The sequence below is a fragment of the Linepithema humile genome, chromosome 1 (genome assembly GCF_040581485.1).
Source record: "Linepithema humile isolate Giens D197 chromosome 1, Lhum_UNIL_v1.0, whole genome shotgun sequence".
Taxonomy (NCBI): Eukaryota; Metazoa; Arthropoda; class Insecta; order Hymenoptera; family Formicidae; genus Linepithema; species Linepithema humile.
Window position 1 is genome coordinate 36,466,604 of NC_090128.1, and position 19,639 is coordinate 36,486,242.

Genomic DNA, 19,639 nt, shown 5'->3' on the forward strand with positions numbered 1-19,639 from the left:
TGATAAATAAAAAATTATTCAAATTAACGATCTTCTCTGTAAAGTTAACCATTACTTAATGACACAATCTATTTTGCGACGATATAATATATATAAGTAACATTAAAGATATTATGGATGTTAAATGCACTGCAAGGTACTTGCATGATAATGAAAACACTTTGAGTGTAAAGCAATTAAGATTGCATGATGATATACAAAGCTTCTATGCAAACGCTACAACAATATATGTCTTACTCAATGCTGTTTTATGCAAACGCAATTTGCATTCGCACATTCATACTCCGATGTACTTGCATAATTCATTACAATGCATTGTAATAATATCGCGCATTCTTGATACAGCATTATCTCTTTATATTAATATTGTGGTCCCAAAAAGATAAATGTCGGTAATATATTTTTGTCTGTTCTCCTATTAAAATTCTACAACGAATACAATAAGCAAGACAGAAAGAGGGATTAAAATAGCGTTTATCAGCATCTTGCATTCCACAATCAGAGAAAGATTAATATTTTAGGTGTAACCATATTTAAAAAGATGTTAAGTTTACATTTATACATTTATCCATTTTTATCAAGTATAAAATATCTTATTTTTACAATTAACAACATGAGAAGAAAAGTAAAATAAAAATAAGGTTTACTATTCTTTCTATTGCCACAAATTTTTAAAAGTTTTTGTTAAAGAGGTTTAATTTTCTACAATTAACCGCAAGTGCGCGATACGTTAACAGCTATGTGTGCTCGTGGAGAGATACGTGTGAATAAATAAATTTCTGGCGTTGTTGTACGAAGCGTGAGGAAGGAAACCGCGTTATCGAACAAAAGGCTTCAAAAAGCTTCTACACGAACCGAAATCGCATACGTACATGCTGACGAGGTTGAAGGAATCATCGAAGCGTAGGAATCTCGGCGTAAAATACAACCGGAAAATGCTTCTCGCGAAATTCCACAAGCATTAAAATACCATCAACGATAATAATAATAATAATCTCTTTACGCGCTTCTTAAATCAAATTACTTGTTTCAATAACACGACATTAAATAAAATATATAAAAGGATATATATTTATATATAAAATATAGAGAAAAGCATATTTTGCTGTAATATATGTCAATAATTATGAAAATAAATTATTAAAAAATCTTGAAAAATTGAATTTATCATTTACTTTGTGTTACATCAATCTATATTATAATAATATGAAACTATTTTTGAGAAATAGTTGAACCGCTTATGGTTTAAGTGCTCTCTGATCACTTGCTCTCTAATAAACTTTTGTTTTATGAAAAAAAAAATACTTATTCTTCCATTATTTCATCAGACAGCGGTTTGTTTAAAGTAATTTTTATAATTTATCATCAATTTTGAAAACGTTTAAGTCATTTGAGGTATTAAAAAACCTATTTTCTTACAAGTTTGTAACATTTTACAATCACAGAAAACACTTACATTAAAAGTAAGTGTTTTTGAAAATATTTTGTTGCGTAATAGAAAAATTTTTTAATACATACAAACACAAAAGTCAAAATATTTCCAAATAAAAATATATGACTTACAATTAGCCCACTTTTACCGGCATATATAAAATGTAGCTGTTTTTTTTTCTCTTTAGATTAATAGCAAAGTTTTACTTAAGTATTTATTCACAATTAATTCGAGTTTTATACAAAGTTTGATTAACGCAAAATTTCTCGCATTTTTCGATGAAACAAGTAAATATATCTAGTTTTGATAAGATTCAGACATTTTCAGCCGCAATCTTACTGTAAGTTTAATCACATCCTACGATTATTCTTTGCTGCTCATTGTCTTACTCGAAATAGCCGACTCAATTAAAGTTTCCCCCTCGGGCAAATTGAAGGAAAGTTTGTTTGACAGTAAGTGGGATATTGTGGTCTATGAAATCCATTAATCGACTTGTTGCGAATAAGCCTGGTTTGAGTCGGAATCCACTTAAAGGATCGATTTAGATATGCATCGCGCATGACATTGGACAATCCGGCGATAAGACCCAACCAAACCCAAATTTGAATAGTTGAGCTCGGTTTATGTTTACTTGCAAATAGCGGAAGCGAAATACGTGTAAGTCAAATATGTGCTGTCGTCGAAAGCGCACGACTTTTGTTGATTGAAAAACTCATTAAAAAGTGAAAAATCGAGTTGCGTTCGTGCACTTGCTAAAAGCCGGGAACCACATAGTGAAATATTGCAAACGAGCGTTTCGAGCGTCAGGCGAAGGAGCGAAAAGTAAATCACAACTCAATAATGGAACAAAAGTCATTGACGATTCGACAATTATGAATAGATTCGATTCTGGTGATAATTCAGTGATGATTTCACTTACCTTTTTTTTTTTAATAATGTGGTTAATTATTCAAACTTTTCTCCCGACGAGAAATCTAACGCTCTCGTTTTACATCGTGCGAGTGTTCAATATCGAAACTGAAGCGTTAAAGGAAACTTCGATAATGTCGCGATTATTATCCTCTCCTGCCGTTTTTAACATCTATTATACGCTCTTTCGGCATATAATAGATGCTAATAGCAGAACAGTACACACATAATCCGACAAAGACAAAGGGCCGTCACAAAGTTTTCACAACCAAAAGAGAATACGCTATAATAAAGAGTTGATTGGAGCATGCAGTGTAATTTAACGCATCTCCGAGTTGTAAAGTTGCAATAAATATTTATTCACGAGTCAGTGACCGTTAATTGGTAACATAAAACTCTGCAAACTCGTATAATGCTCTGTATAATTATGTATTAGTGTTTGAGCAAAAATTACGAATTTTTGTTTACCAGTTATACATAAAAATATATCAAAATACATATAAAAATATGTATCGTCATAAAAAATGACCAAATTTGCAATATTAATTTTATTGACAACTAAAAAATAATTTATGTCAAATTGAGATTAAAGACATCAATAATTTTAAAATATTCTATATAAACATTTATCAAAAATTTGTCTAGACTTTGCAAGTAATTTGAAAGAAATGATTTAACTTCAAAAGCACTTAATTACAATCGTATCATTTATCTCTTTTTAATTAATAAAGGTATCAAAGTAAAGTTCAAAGATTTTGGCAAAAGTAAGCCAAAATAAAACAGATTAACCACTGAAAGACAAGGGAAAAAGGAACTCTGGAATTCTTTGTCACGTAGCGCTAATAAATTACAACGTCGAAAGTAGTGAGGCCGAAAAAAGCGCAACATTAATTCGCCATAGTGGCAGTCACGTCATGTAATTACAATAAAGAAAAAAATGTGACCTTAATGTGACCGTGAGTTCAAATTTATGTAGTCTCTTCTGAATTTTTAGTATGAAAAGCATTTATTTTTAGGTAGTAATTTTTATTTTTATTCATACATAAGATTTACAAAGTTCATTATAAATTAATCACTTTTAGTTTAGGGATCCAAATATTTTTGATAACAAAATAATAAATCTGTTAAAAGTTGTAACACTAGATATCGTTCTTAACAAAAAGAAGAGAATTTTTTCGGCTTAACGGCGAGAGACAGCGTTTGCTAGACAAGAAAGTTGACGATTGACACGAGACAAATTACGACGAACTTTCGAAGAAGACAATCACGATTGCAATTGTGACGATTGCGGCGGTTGCGAGTCTTGCGCGACAATCATGACAAATATGAGTGCGATTTCTTGCTTGTTCCCAAATAATTACTTGTATATTTTTACCTAAGAATTTTTGAATTATAAGCAATTAAACAAAGATTGTTTATCGATAATGGTATAATTTTAGTATTTTACGCACGGGGGACTTATTCCAAACAACCCCTTTCTGATCCGCATAATATCGGGCGTGTGAATCGGCGCCTCTTCTCTTGTGGCATACTTTGAAGTCGATTTTTCCCTTGCGACTCGTGATCCAATTTGAGTTCTTATTACTGAGACCAGGTAGAGGCCACCAATAGGTAGCCAGTCGACCCTGCTAATAAAAACAAAAACATCGACCGACAAGTACATATTATAGAAAAACGTGCCGTAAAATCTGTTATTGAATCCGACAATCTTAGTAGCTTCTATACCCAGGTAGCACATGTTCGTTTCAGAAACGTTTCACAAATGTTTCTTCGAAACGTTTTATAACGGTTCTTAAAAACCTTTCTCATTGGTTAAAATGTCAATCCGAAAAACATTAAGAGAAACATTATTTTTCCGACAGAAAACGTTTTTTTCTTTTATCCACGCGCAAAAAATGCAACGTATTTTTTTTCACAAATAATTAAATTAATAAAATAATACATTTATATATATATATATATATATGAATGTATTATTGTATATATATATATACTCAGGAGACAGCACAAATGTTTAAAGACATCTAAAAAACATCTAAAATCTTTTAGACATTTTTTAGACATCTAAAAGACATTTGTGCTGCTTAATACACATATACATATATACATATACATAAAGAAAATAATGCATTTATATATATATATATATATATATATATATATATATTTATACTTATTTTGTTAAAAATAAAAAAATTATAATGTCAAAATACAACTTTTAAGGTAAAAACTGAAATATATAAAATAATTACTTATTTGTATTTATTTAGCAATGTTTACGCAATTATAAAGTAATATTGCAATTTTTAAGAATATTTGGAGAACATTTAACATCTTTAGATAACTTTTTAAAGTTAAATACGGTCTGAGAATTTTCGATTAAGAGCCGATTATACCAATTTTTTGATATACTTTATCTCTTGGTTACCTAAAATAAATATCAGCAATCCTTACTCGATGGTTGGAATAACGAGTAAAATTACTTCTTGGTAATAATAATTTAATTCGTAGATGAACATTATCAACAAATTGCTGATATATATTGATTCAACAGTTACGGATATTTAATGATTGTTGTTTCCAAAGTTTACCAGAAAATTGGAAATAACCGGCCCTAAAAATTTAATCGCGTTTTTCTCAAAATTAAGTTTATTAAACTAATGTGCAACATATTCCAGTCAGTTGTGATTTAATTAATTAAAAATTTTTATTAAATTATTTTGGACAGTATATTTTATCTTTATACGTACAATCTTTATTTTATAGCAATTTGTTCTTAAAAAACAATTAACATTTAATTAATTAATTTTCTTTTAATAATTGCTTTGATGGAAACTAAAAGTATGATTTTATCGATTTACTTGTACAAAAGTATAAAAAAGATTGTAACGTCGACAGATATAATGTATAAATTTCTGACTATTATTTGGAAAATGAAAGGAGGGACACATTAGCGCTGATGTGTTTGTATGAGAGAATGGACATGTGATGTAAATAAACCGCGATAGAGACAGATAGAAAAACTATAGAAAATACATATACTGGCAAAAGACGTTACTTGGAGAAATTTAATATTGAAAATTATCAGCGAACATATAATTTTAACATAGATGCAGAAACAGTAATATAAAGCGAAAAGTTATCAAAAATCGGTTCGACAGATTACGTGTTACAAAGAAAATTTTAGAATAAACTGAAATACAAATAAGAATTAAGCTCTATTTAACTTACCGTTCACGAAATTTTTTCGACACTTCATTCGTAACAAGCAAATGGTTACTTTTTTTATTTAAGATCTTGTTTGATAGATCATGAAATTTTTTGCATACACTGTTGAGCTGTAATAAAGTATATACATCACATAAATAAAAAATTATTAGAAATATTTCGTTTGGTAAAATATCTACGAGAGACATATTTGTCTTTTTAATTGGACGTTATCACAAGAATATGAACACTACAGTATGACAATCGGTATGTACACTGAACGCTACACTAGAACCTCGAATCAGAGTTGCTAGAACGGTACACGGGCCTGATCACAGACTTCTATAATGTGTACTAGACTGCTAACAGATTAGCTTCAAATATATAACAACAAACTCTACGTATTAAATTCTTGCGCATGTCAGAACGCTGATGGACAGCAGTCATCTTTTAATTGGTTGATAATTTTAAATGTTATAACTATAATATAATTCGAATCAGAAGATAAAAAAAATATAATTTATTATTATTATAATAAGTATATGTATATATATATTTTCTGCAATGTTACAATAAAATGTTACAATAAAATATCACAAATATAGTAAATATCAATATATCATAATATCAATATCACAAACATAGTAAAATATAGTATTTTAAAAAAATTCGTATACTAAATTATTTTTATTAATTAAACTTATAATTATGTAACTTTTATTACATTAAATTCTTAAAAAATGTTTAAACAACATTATACTAAAAAAAAATATATGAAAAAAATTAGAACACAAATAAAATTAAAAAAAAATTTTTTTGTTATTATTTTTGTAAAAATTAAAAATTTTTTAAACACGTGGAAAAAACGGTTCTTAAATTATGGTTTCAAAACTGTTTCTTATTGATGCTTGAAAATTAACGTATATGAAACGAGCATGTGCTACTTGGTATCATCTGTATCGAGTCTGTACATAGTATTTCGAATTTATCGTAAATTCTTTTATCGAAAAATTTTATCAATACATTAATATTGATGTTAGAAATATTAAACATTTTTTAATAATAATTTAAATAATTTTTGTGTAATAAAGCTTTATCACGGATAATTGCTAAATATTAATTTGGAAACTTTGCGGTTGAATTTTAGTTCCACAGTTTATTTTAGTTTTAAAGCTTATTTTTTAGCGAGAGGGAGAGAAAGCTTATTTTTCACAAATGCTGACAATATACATATATTAGAACCTATAATTTTTCAACCGACCGGGTTAACTTTTCTCCCGTTTCTCAGGTGTAAATTTATAAGGGTATTTATAGGGATCACGTTTACATTCGAAGGGGAAAAATGGCGCGTGCGCTAAACCGCGTGTTTAAAGATTAATTCCTAAACGCGCAGCTTTAGTCTCTTTGCAAACAAAGCAAACTATTTGAAAAACAAAGTTCTTAGCCCTGTTCTCGCGTAATTAATTTCTACCAACCACCTACATTATCGATCCGTAGATTTTCGGAGACGTGACGACGCACTGATGATTTCGAACATGCCGGGCGAGACACAAACACGCCCTTGCGTCCACCCCCGGAGAGCGTGCTTTATTTCTCAAAGCCACGGCAAAAGAGATGCAGCAAACTACTCGCTTCCCTCCGTTCATTCTCTTCATGCGACAATTTAGAAAATCTATTTTACCGAATTTTTTTATTATCGGTCGTTATTTACAGCGGAATGCTCGGCAAGGGTCGCGCGCCTTATTCGGAATAAATCGATAATACTTAATCGTAGAAACGGAAATTTCACCTCTGTGTATGTCAAAAATCCCACATGGTGCCACTCTGTAAATAACTCGAGAATCAATAAAATCTGACTTCAGTTCGATTTTTGGTTCTCAACGACGTCTCGATATATTGGACTTTATACGAGGTGATTCGCAATTGTCCTGCATATAATATTAAGATCAGATTTCTTAAAAGATAAAAGGTATAAAAAAATACTACAATAAAAAAAAATACATTGAAGAAGAGTGATGATTTTTTACTTTTCAATGATCAATATGAAATACCTTAGCAACTAACATGTAACTATAGTTTGAACCTTATATAGGACAAACATATCTAAAAAAATCAATTGTTTAATTAAATTGTCTTATAATTAATACAGAATTGAGACATTTGTATCTTGTATTACATTGATTTATCGTAGAGCAATAATTCCAGCTTAAAAATGCAAAAATCAGTTAATGTAGAATTAGATAATAATTGAGAAAATTTACTTTTGAGTTTGAATTTGTTTAAATCTGCTGTATTTTACAGACGTACTTACACCAATAATTGATAATATTCTTAATTGTATTAATATTTTTGAAGACATTCTAGAGATATTTTGCTATCTGCATACGGTTGTTGATTAGTTTTACGAATGTTAAACTTAATATACAAATGTTACTTAATATACACGATAATTGTTGTTTTTAATCACTTGTAACTCAAATATTGTTAATATCTTGATATTCTTTTTCTATATAAGATTTTTTATGCGTATAAGATTTACCCTTAACACATTTTGCACACAAATAATTAATAGATATAAGAAATTGTTATACAACTGCAATTTGCTCTTGCACTTTGCAAACTCTATTATCCAAGAGCAATGTATGTGTGCATTGTTTCTTGTAAAGGAAAGTAAACCTTTGCCATGATTTTGTGGAAAATGAGCTTAACTTGGGAATTTTACACGTGAATCCAAATGAAGTCGTTATCGTTACAGCTTTGTTGTCTTTAATTATCTAATCTAGATGTACGAAACAAATCACGGTGGACAATAAGCTTCACATCTCTTTGCGAGTATGATTCGCAAACAGATTAAAGGCATTGTTGTTGTAGTTCCGTTTTTCCCAATTGTTTAATTTAGATAGTGGACTGATTACGAGACAAAATATAAACTTGCTTTAAAATGAGAACTTTAGTTACAAAATTTTTTATTTATCTACACGCATTTGAGATATAATTTTATAATTTTATTTTGTTTTTAATTGCTCGCAGTACAAAAATTATTTAAAATCTTACATAATAACTTTACAACGCAAATTATTGTACATGGTTGCGATAAAAATATAATTTATTGCTGAATAGTAACAAATAAAAAAAGTTTTTAAACGTTTTTAAAATGTCAAAATTTTTTTATGAATCGTTTATTTGTTATGTAATGTGTACAAAAATATAAACAAATATGTTTTTTGTAGCAGTTAAATAATTTTTGAGCATGAAAGGATTAATCTGGATTAATGCGTTCTCGCTGGTCGTGTTAATAAAAGAAATCTAATAAAAAAGGGTCCTTTTTAATAAAATCCATTGAATCTTGCGTCAATCAAAAAAAAGCTGCGACTCTCACATGACAGAATTAATAGAACGAAAAGCTCTAACAGCAAACTAAATATATTTTTGAAATTGCTGTAAAATTTTATTGACTATTACAAAGTGAAATCAGTGAATAATAATTTTTTACACTAAATGTTAACGCTTCAAGTATTGTTTATAATCTCCCCCCCCCCCTCCTCTCTCTCTCTTTCTCTTTCTTTCTTTCTCTCTCTGTACACGCATGAACAAAAAGGATAATCATAAGGATAATCCGGCATTTGCAATGAGATCACTGTTCATCGACATACATAATAAGCATTTTAATCCGATTAGAATTCCACCTTTCTATACTTTTTTTGCTTACGTTGTACCTTGTCATTTTTTAAAAATAATATTTAGAAAACCCATTTTACTAAATTTTTTTATTATCGATCGTTATTTACAGCGAAATGCTCGGTTAAAAATAACTTTAACATTAGTAACATTAAATTAATATTAAATAATCCTTAAAAGTCCAAAAATAAATTAATAATGTTTATTAATGTATAAATTTTATATAAATATGTGAATTTATTAAAAATTAATTTTGCACTGCATTTGTAGTTTTTATTAACTTATAATATATTTTAATAATATATAAAAAAATATTAATAAGAAACGTTTATCTTTTTTTAATGTCAATTAAATCGGACAATAAATAAATTAAAAGAAAAAATCATATCGTCCAGTTTTTGTGGCCGGATGGACATTAATTGTCGTATTCCTCGGCTATCGGCACGTAAAAACCGAGCGCTTATGATGAAACACCGATTAATTCTGCATGGATTCGAAATTAAAACGTTCGAATACAAATAGCTCGTTATCGATAAGATTAAGCGGTATTATGATGGGACTAAAGAGGATTCAGAGAATGATTGGACGTGAATTTCGCATATGTCGATTTATTTACGCTTCAGGACATTCTTGCACTAGATCGTATTAAATCTTCCGCTACTCGAACCACTCGACCGCCAACAGCTTAAATCCCCATCGTCGGGGATATAGCTGAGCGTCTTATTCTGCGGAATTTCACGAGAGAATCTTCGGAGAAAGGATGGATTAAAGCGATTGTGCACGCCAAAAGAAAGAGAGCAAGCAAGAGATAGAGAGCGGTGGTACATAGAAGTTGAGACGCGCATCCGGTATATAATTTTCAACTCGAACCGCCGGAACTTTTCACTCAGGTCAACCGTGTCCCTTGCCTTTCTAATAAGCTATGAGACCGCGACCACTTAGTTTCTGTGAACTCAAGCTGGCGGCGTGCCATTATCATTCCTCAACGATAGAACTTGAGAGAAGCGCACTTCATATTTTCGCCAAAACTATATTAATATACAAATTATTTCGTGGCCAGAGATGCGCTATTGTCAAACTATGTTTTATCACGTCGTATTCTACCGTTGAATGTGAAAAATTTGTCATTCTTTCATTAAGCTGTTATAAATTGAAATTAATTTATTAATTTGGATTTTTAAAAATTGAAAAATTTTTCCCGAACGAAAAAAGTGCATTGAAACCAATAGTTTTCCGTTTTAAGAAGTAAAGATTATTTTTAGAAAAGTCGATTTCATTCTCAACTTTTTAAATGAATGTGACAAACATTTAATATAATTTTATTACAATAAAATAGCAATAAATTTTAATTATCGAGATCTATATATCTCTCTCTCGTTTTCAATTTTAAGAATAAACAGACGCGCTGGTATACTTTGTATCAAGATTCACAAAAACACGTTCGCGACAACAGCCTTCTGTCTCAGCTCATGTCATCCCATTTTCTATATTCCATGCAGCCTCTATACAGCATGCGCTTCTCTAACCAGAGCAACGTCGTCTGCTTCCATACAGCAGTCTCGAGTACGAAAATGAAGAACAAAGGATAATATTCCGTAAAGAAATGTGCGCGAAAAGATGGAACATGTGGTGACAGCCGTCTTTGCCTCGAAGCAAAATCTAGACATAAAATGCGAAACAATATAAATGCCAAAAAGATTGACATGTAAACAAAACTTCAAACTAAAATTATATAAACTAAAAATGAATCAAATGGTTATACAAATATTTGGCAATAGACGCGATTGGTATACATTACGCTTTCATTTCAAATTATTCAAAATCACGACCTTCTTTATTTTTCTTTTTTTTATTATTTCTAGTTTTATGTTTGGTTCTTGAATACATTCAAATTGAAATCATTTTGCATGTTTTATATAACACTATTTTTTATTTTATTTGTGACAAACTTTCTTTATACCAATAAAAGAAAGAAACAGTATCAAAACAACTGTCTGCCGTAATAATAGAGAATTTTATTTCGTAATACACATATCTTATCGGACAATAACACCGTCCACGCTCGATGTGCTCGTATCGTACGTAAATCTTATCAATTAAATTAACAGACAATGCGCGCCATAAAAGCAGTTACGTGGAAGCTAAATCCTTGATTTAATAGTTTTATTGCGTTATCGTACATTTTTCGTAGTGATCGCTTAACGATCTGTTAGGAAGTTGTTACGGTGCTGAAACTTTAAGCACGATGGAATGGATTATTAAACAATGTTTCATTATATTTTATTATACTTTCATTATACTTCTTAATTAATTTATTGATAGTACCATGCAACTTGCTTACAAAATGACGTCAAAACGAGATTTCGTCGAAGCAAAATTGCGATAGCGACAAGTAATTAAAATTAAAATTTATATCAATTTCTTATCTCATTTTTATTTAATCTTTTTATTTAATTTACTGGCTATCAAGTGATCATTTTTTTCAATAATTTGTCTCTAAAATATATGCTGTTAACTTTAATTTTTCAATTTATCGTCTCATTTTATTCACTCGCCGTGTTATATTCAGTATATAAATTAATATACGACATGTGTGATATATAAATTATATATATATATTTATATGTATGTATATTATGTTTATGTATTTTTTATATATTATATATTTATGTTTTGGAATAAAAATAAGATATATATACAATGAGACGTTAGATTAAAGCAGCTTAAAACTTCTTGTTATCTCATTTTTTACTGCGCTATTTCTATTTCATTGTCATTTTCTAACAAACAAACAAATCCGATATTTTTTGCATATCCGTCAAAGGTATTAGAGCAATTTAGTATTTTTTTTTTTTTTTAGTTTGCAGATAAAAATCTGACTATAGCATGGGAATTCTCTCAATTCAGAAATAATCGGTTTATCGACTAAGAGATTGTGTTAAAATAAAAAAATAGGAGAAAATGTTGATTTGATACAACGGCTAAAAAAAAATAGGAAAAATAGAAATAGAAGAAATAGATGCGCGATCATTTAAGACAGTGCTCGGAATTAGTCTGAACATTTCAGCCGATTTCCGTGGTATACGCCTCCTTTCCTCTCCTTACCGCGCGCGCCGCAGCCGCTAGGGCCAGCGCCGCCGAGCGTTAGGAGCGACACTATCTGATTAGGTTCTATGAGTAGATTCTTCTCCCTATTTATTAAAATTTAAAAAAATTTATTAAAATTTATTAAAAATAAATTTTTTTTTAAATTTATTAAGTGGAAATATTTCAATAGATTTCTACGTCACCCATGAGGTACTAATACTAACACGTTTTTCAAAAAGTGGTTTTTATCTACATTATTGCATCAATTGTTCATTCTCATAAAAGGCTAAGAAAATCTAATTAAGAAAATCTCTTTTACATATATATTTTTTTTTAAATTAAGAATTTATTTTTATCTTTAGTGGAATAGGTCTACGGGGGAAACCATTTAAAAAAAAACGCGTCAGCATTAGTATCTCATGGGTGACGTGGAAATCTATTGAAATATTTCCACTTAATAAATTTAAAAATAAAAAATTTATTTTTAATAAATTTTAATACATTTTTTAAAATTTTAATAAATAGGGAAAAGAACCCACTCATAATCAGATAGTGTCGCTCCTAACGCTCGGCGGCGCTGGCCCTAGCGGCTGCGGCGCGCGCGGTAAGGAGAGGAAAGGAGGCGTATACCACGGAAATCGGCTGAAATGTTCAGACTAATTCCGAGCACTGATTTAAGAGATCAGCTTCTCAACAGTCGTCTTGCGGATTGCGTTAAAACCTAATACATTGCCAAGGACTATTTGCTGTTATGGATTGTTGGTAGTATCTCCTGTCCACAAAAACTATTTGTTTCTCCGACGTGATCCAGATTTATTACGATAAAATGGTAAAACGGTTCCATTGGATCACCGACCATAGATCATGTTTATTGTTGACCGAAGTAGCGCTGGCGTGAAAAGATTTTAAATAAGAAAATTTACAAGATAATTCAAAATAACTAAACACTTGTAAAAGATCTTCTCATTTTTATTAAGAGAAAAAAAAATATGTTTAATTTCGGAAAATTTATAAATTTGTTAAAATAACAAAACAATGTACGTTTAGGCGTTTAATTTTTTTCTAGTAGTCTAAACGCTAAAAGTTTATAGTGGTAAAATTGAAAAATGTAATTTAATAGTATTTAACTACTTTTGCGCTTCTTTACTTAATAATTCTTTATAAACTAGTTTGAAGTCTTTTATCCAGTGACACGCTGTATCCTATTAACGCACATCTTATCGTTTTTACGTTTGCAGGTAATTTGATGGTGATCTTCGTGGTGACGTTCTCCCGACGATTACGCAGCATCACGAATTTCTTCCTGGCGAATCTGGCGGTGGCTGACTTCTGCGTCGGCATATTTTGCGTCTACCAGACACTCACGAATTATCTAATGAACAGCTGGCAATTAGGCGACTTCCTGTGCAAGGTGTACATGTTTGTGCACGCGCTTTCGTACACGGCCAGCATACTGATTCTCGTGATAGTGTGCACCGAGCGCTACCTGGCCATCGTGCATCCTATCAAGTGCCGATCCATGCTGACCAGGAGCCGTCTCAGGATGGTGGTAGGCGTAGTGTGGGTCATCGCGGCCGTATACGCTTCACCGAGATTCCTCTACGTCGAGACCATCAGCAATCGCTTGAACACGGGCGACGTCGACATTATCTGCATAGCCAACATCAAGAAACACAACAAGAACGTTCTGGATGCAGTAAATCTTGTCTTTCTCTACCTCCTGCCGCTGATTCTCATGTGCTGCCTCTACACTAGGATAGCTGTCGGCCTTTGGAGGAGCGGCGCCACTCTTGGTGGACCCGGTCTGGTCGCACGAACCAGAAACGGTCGGGTCCACCACGTGCATACATCCAGCAGAAATGTCCTGAGGGCGAGACGTGGCGTAATCAGGTATCTCTTTACATCCGGTATATATATATATATATATATATGTATACCGGAAGGAAGCATCATTTTATACATATACATATATAAAATGTATGATATATATATATATATAATGATACTTCCTTCGATTTCCGTCCTCGAAATTAATGTCCGTTCGAGAGTGATTGCATTCAAGGGATATATTTATTTCGGCATTGTCGTGAAATTTTATTAGGCATAAAGCACTTTGTTTATTTATTCGCACATTTATTATTAATTATTTAAGTAAAAAGTAGACTAAATAAAAAATATTTAATTTATTACTCTGTTACATCGATCTATATTATAATAACGTAAAATTTTTTTTTTAAATAATTGAAAATTGGACGTTGGTGATTGTGTCGATAGAGTTTAGTTCATGTTCATTTTTTTACCACAGTCTAACATAAGTTACTTACTCTGATAAACTTTGTTTTATAAATAAAAAGATATTTCTTAATAGACTAAAAGTAAATAAGGCTCTAAATGACAATTTTTTAAATTACGATTAAAATAAAAAACTGCTCTACATGTCATTGCTAACAACGTGTATAAAGCGCTAAGTACTATTTGTGTAATAAGTGACTTAAATAAATAATTTATTGTAAGTTATTTATTATTTAAATGACATTTAGAGCCTTATATACGTTGTTAGCAATAGTACTTGGAGCAGTTTTTCTAATCAATTTTTTTTTAAAAAGGCTCCAAACGCCGATCAGCTGTTACAGATATTTGCAAGTAAGTTTTTATTTCTTTTGTAATAGTTATTTTTTTCTTTGTCTTTTGTTTAATAAAAGAAAAGTTAAATAAAAAAAAGTTACATTTACTTACATTACAGATATACTATTTATGGCATTTAGAGCCTTCTTTATTTTATCCTCCTTGGCACTTAGAGCGTATAAATCCAAAGGATACCCAGAGGACGTCCCGTCGTCCCAAAAATGTCTTCGAGATATCCTCTAGATGTCTTTTGGATATGCCATGCTGTCTGGGTGTATATTTATTTATATCTCTTTATTTCAATCTTTATTTCAAATCTATGTTTCGACGCTTAGAGCCTTATTTACTCTTCCATTACGCCATCAGATAGCAGTTTAAGTTTAAATAAATTTTGTACAATAATATAAAATAATATGTCGAATATTTTAAAGCTTTTGAGATTCCAAAAACTGAAAATCCTATTATTAAAGAAAAAATATAGATTTTAGTAAAAATAAAATAAACATAATTATAATTGTGAAGTATAAATAGATATGTTTGTTTTTACCTAGTTTTGAATAAAATTTATTTTATTTTTTGTTTCTAGATATTTTTAAAATTTATCGTTAATTTTTAAAATGGTTTTATTTAAGTTATTTAGGATCGAGATTAAGAAACATTTTCTTACAAACTAATCGTGAAATTTTACAATTACGAAAAAAATGTATACATACATTATAAAAGTAAGTTTTGGAAAATATTTTGTTACGTAATAAAACAATATTTTTAATACATACAAAAGTCGAAATATTTCAAAATAAAAAATATATAACTTATGTTAGCTCACTTTCATAATTACCGGCACAAATGTTGAATTACAATGTCAAATAATGACGTTGATATGTTTAATTACAATATGCCAAAATTGATTATACGATAATTAATTTTTAATCGTTTATATATGCAATGGTTGTGTTACTTTTTCAATGTTACATATTTCGACACTTTGAGAAAATTCTTCAAAATTTTCTGAAGAAATTGATACTCCATTAACAACGTATATATTCACTGACATTACATTTTGTATAACGCCGTTCAAGACTCACTAATATCAAACATGTCCTCTTTAAGTTCCTTATCTATTAAAGAAGAGGTTGCCAACTCTTTTTCCAAGAGGGTTAAATTTTTGTAATAAATTTGGCGTCAAAAAAATTTTATTTTTGAAAATTATTAAAGAATCATAAAAGAGTATTCTGTCAAGATTATTAGATATACTAAAACAAGCATATGTCTCTACTTACTCTAGTTTAATTGAATATTGAATGATTAGTTGAGTAGAGAGACAAAAAATAAAATAAAATTTTACTTCAATATACATGACGCCAAAATTTCTTGGCAGGCCGGATAAAATCTTCGAGGAGGGATGTATGTGGCCTGTGGGCCGTAAGTTGGAAACCTCTATGTTAAACGATCGCTCGCTTCCATTTCCTCCAACGCTCTCGCCGCTATGTTCCAGAATGTTGATTGCAGTGGTAATGATGTTTGCCGTATGCAACCTGCCGCAGCAGGCGCGCATCGTTTGGCGTCACTGGGGTGCGAATTACGATCGCACGTCCGACTTCAGCACCCTGCTGACCGTGTCGACCTTCCTGATTTCGTACATGAACTCCTGTCTGAACCCGCTACTGTACGCCTTTCTGTCGCGCAACTTTCGCAAGGGTATGCGCGAGCTACTGCATCACAGAGGTCGGCGGCGACGTCGCGGCAGCGCCCTGGCGATGGCGTGCACCAGCGGCGACCACAATCGCCACGAGAACGGCGTGAGTACGAATCTGCCCCAGAGCTCGGTCGTACGACTGAGCTCCGTGCAAGACAGCCCGTGCATCACGCAGACCATCACCCGGCAGAGCATTTACTGCAAAAACACCTAGTGAAACTAAACTGCGTCTCTTACGGATGGGAGTGGATCGCGAAGCTTCTTTACACAGGGTATTCCAGAATGACAGCTGATGGAACATTTTCTCAGGGAGAGCGCACGATGTGCTGTTGGAACGTTTATTTCAAAGCGGTTCGCTTATTTCGAAGAGCCTGAATAATGTATTGGACTTATTTGCATTTGGAATTCAAATTAATAATTAATTGATTGATCAGTCAAACAATTTACTGCGCGTGTAAAGCGCAGTCTGGAGCACCCTGTATAACGGATAGTTCTCAATTGCCAAACGTCTCGACAAGATGAACATTTTATCGTTGGAGGAAAATATCTTCTTCAACGTTCAAACTATTTTCGTCACATTCGATATGAAAGAGCTCTCAATTTAAAGGTATTCTAACTCTCGAATATTGAGATTGATTTTAACAAGATACTTTTCAGAATTTCAATCTGATTTACATTTAAACTTAATTTCTCGATTTTTGAATTGCAAAACAAATTGTCTCGAGGAGCACGAAGGTCTTGCAGCTCAATTTTTTACCGATATGCGTAATGCTGGATTCTTAATCCGGGTTTATAGTCACAGGAATAGCCACGTTTTGGGAACAAGATACCTCGATAGAGATAGTGCATTGCATAAGCAAGCAAGCGAGAGAGAGAGAGAGAGAGAGAGAGAGAGAGAGAGAGAGAGAGAGGAGGGGAGAGGGAGAGAGAGGGGTGAGTTTTAGCGGTCGAATAGTGTCAGTGGCATGCAACTTTGTCAGGATGTGTATATGTGCGTGTGTGTGTCTGTGTGCAAATGGCAAGGCTAAAACAGGGAGTTTAATCGGAGCTTATCCACAGCATATTACGTACTCCCATTTCCACTCCCATTTCTTTGTTATTCGGTGCATAAACAATGCAAACGGCGAAACTATTGTGAGTTTCATCCGTCTTTACTCGATTTAACATTGCATCTGAAATGATAAGAAGAAAATGCATTACGTGCAACTAAGAGGTACGGCAATCGATATCTCACTCACATTTAAAGCATTACGTATCAGATTTATCGAATTTGCGCATCGTAAAACATTGTCTGTAAAATAAATATTTTCTGCTAACTTTACAATATTTTAATTATTTCATACTGATACAGATTCTTTATAAAATATCATAAATATTTCTAAATATAAAAAAATCGCAGTTACTATACGCAATTACTATACTAAATCTTCAGAAAGATACCTGCTCAAATTATGAGTCAGTCTTTTAACAAATTGACCGTTGTACTTAACAAAAATGTGTGAAAAGAAAAAATGATGTGTGTGAATGAATAATTGCGAGTTATTGGAAACTTTAAATTATATTTATGTCAAGTGAGTAGCAAAAGTAAAAATAAAAAAAGTAAAAAAAAAACTATATAATATATATTATAAATGTCTTACACATTTACATTGCATTTATTTATTTATCTACAATAAATTGATTAAAAATGATATCGAGAAATATGAGTTTTTATTTTGAAAACGCATTACATTCACACTTGAATTTATGCGTTTTCCAACGAATTAATGCTTTTGCAACAAAAAAAAATAGGATGGTAACAATTGATCAAGCCAAAAGTAAATTCACAATTTATTTACATTGACAGCAAGTTAATTACTCCAATGCGAAAACAAAGATGCAATCTGCATCGGATTCTATTGGGAAAGATAATTTGTCTGATACTGTATTGGAATAATCATTTGACAGTATTGCTTTTGATTTTTGTTATTTGCTAACGCAAATTTTATACTTCATTAAATGCAGCTGTAAAATGGAATTAAAAATTAATACCTACGAATATTTAGAAAAAATTTACTGCCACTGCAAATTTTGCGCTGTAGCAAAATATGTTAGTTATTATATGGGCAGTAAAGAGATTTGTTTGAGACTATTTTTATTTACTAAGAAAGCAAATTATATCGCTATTATCGCTAAATTGATTTTTTATCTTGCCATAAAAATTTGTACTGCAACAGTAATTTCGTTGCAATAGCAAAACACGGTTTTGCTAGAAATAAATTATTTTGTTGTAACAGCAAATTAATGTCTGTGATAAAATTTATATATATATATTAAACAGATTTTGCTGATATATCGAATAATCCGAAAAATTAGTAGCAAAGTTTTGTCACATCTAATATATGTACAACAGCAACGACAAATTTGCTGCGATAGCAAGATTATTTTTTCCCGTATAGTTTTTTACTCAATATAGCTCTTATCTAACATAGGCTTATAGCTTTCTTTATCTAACCATTTTGACAATTGCAAGTTTTTATAATAATTAACTTTCTGTGCAAAAAAATTTGAATTTTAAAAAGGTATAATAATAATATTTTTATTACTTATTTATGCAAACTTTCAAGTTAACGAAATTGTAGCGATAATCGATTTTATATTTCATACGTGAATAAATTTAAATAGCATGATAACTTAATATCCAATGTGTCAATTACTACAATAATTACTCAAAGAATAATCAACAATATTATACGTACATTTTTGATGAAGAGATATTCAATGGCTTTGGAACATTCCGTATACGTTGCGATTGCATTTGCATAAAAAAGTTTATATTATTTAACAAGTCGGAAATACCGTGTGTTCGTCAACTATTTATTGTCTTGATTATATAATAAAGATAGAATACACTTGCCAGCTCCTGTAAAGTAGACAACAATTGAGGTTCCAAAAACCTTGCTAATAAGACGAAAATTCAACACTATCAATATCTAATAATAGAATCTACACTGAGTACCGGAATA

At 30.9% G+C, this 19,639-nt stretch overlaps 1 protein-coding gene across 1 annotated transcript in view; it reads left to right on the top strand.

The window, feature by feature from the left end:
• The window catches only part of TrissinR (Trissin receptor), an 80,967-nt gene extending 62,667 nt beyond the window's left edge, over positions 1-18,300 (top strand). Inside the window, exons 4-5 of the mRNA XM_067348393.1 lie at positions 13,552-14,203; positions 16,434-18,300. Coding sequence (XP_067204494.1) covers positions 13,552-14,203; positions 16,434-16,848 — 1,067 coding nt within the window. The 3' untranslated portion in view covers positions 16,849-18,300. The remainder of the gene's footprint in view (positions 1-13,551; positions 14,204-16,433) is intronic.
• The last annotated feature ends 1,339 nt before the right edge of the window (positions 18,301-19,639 follow it).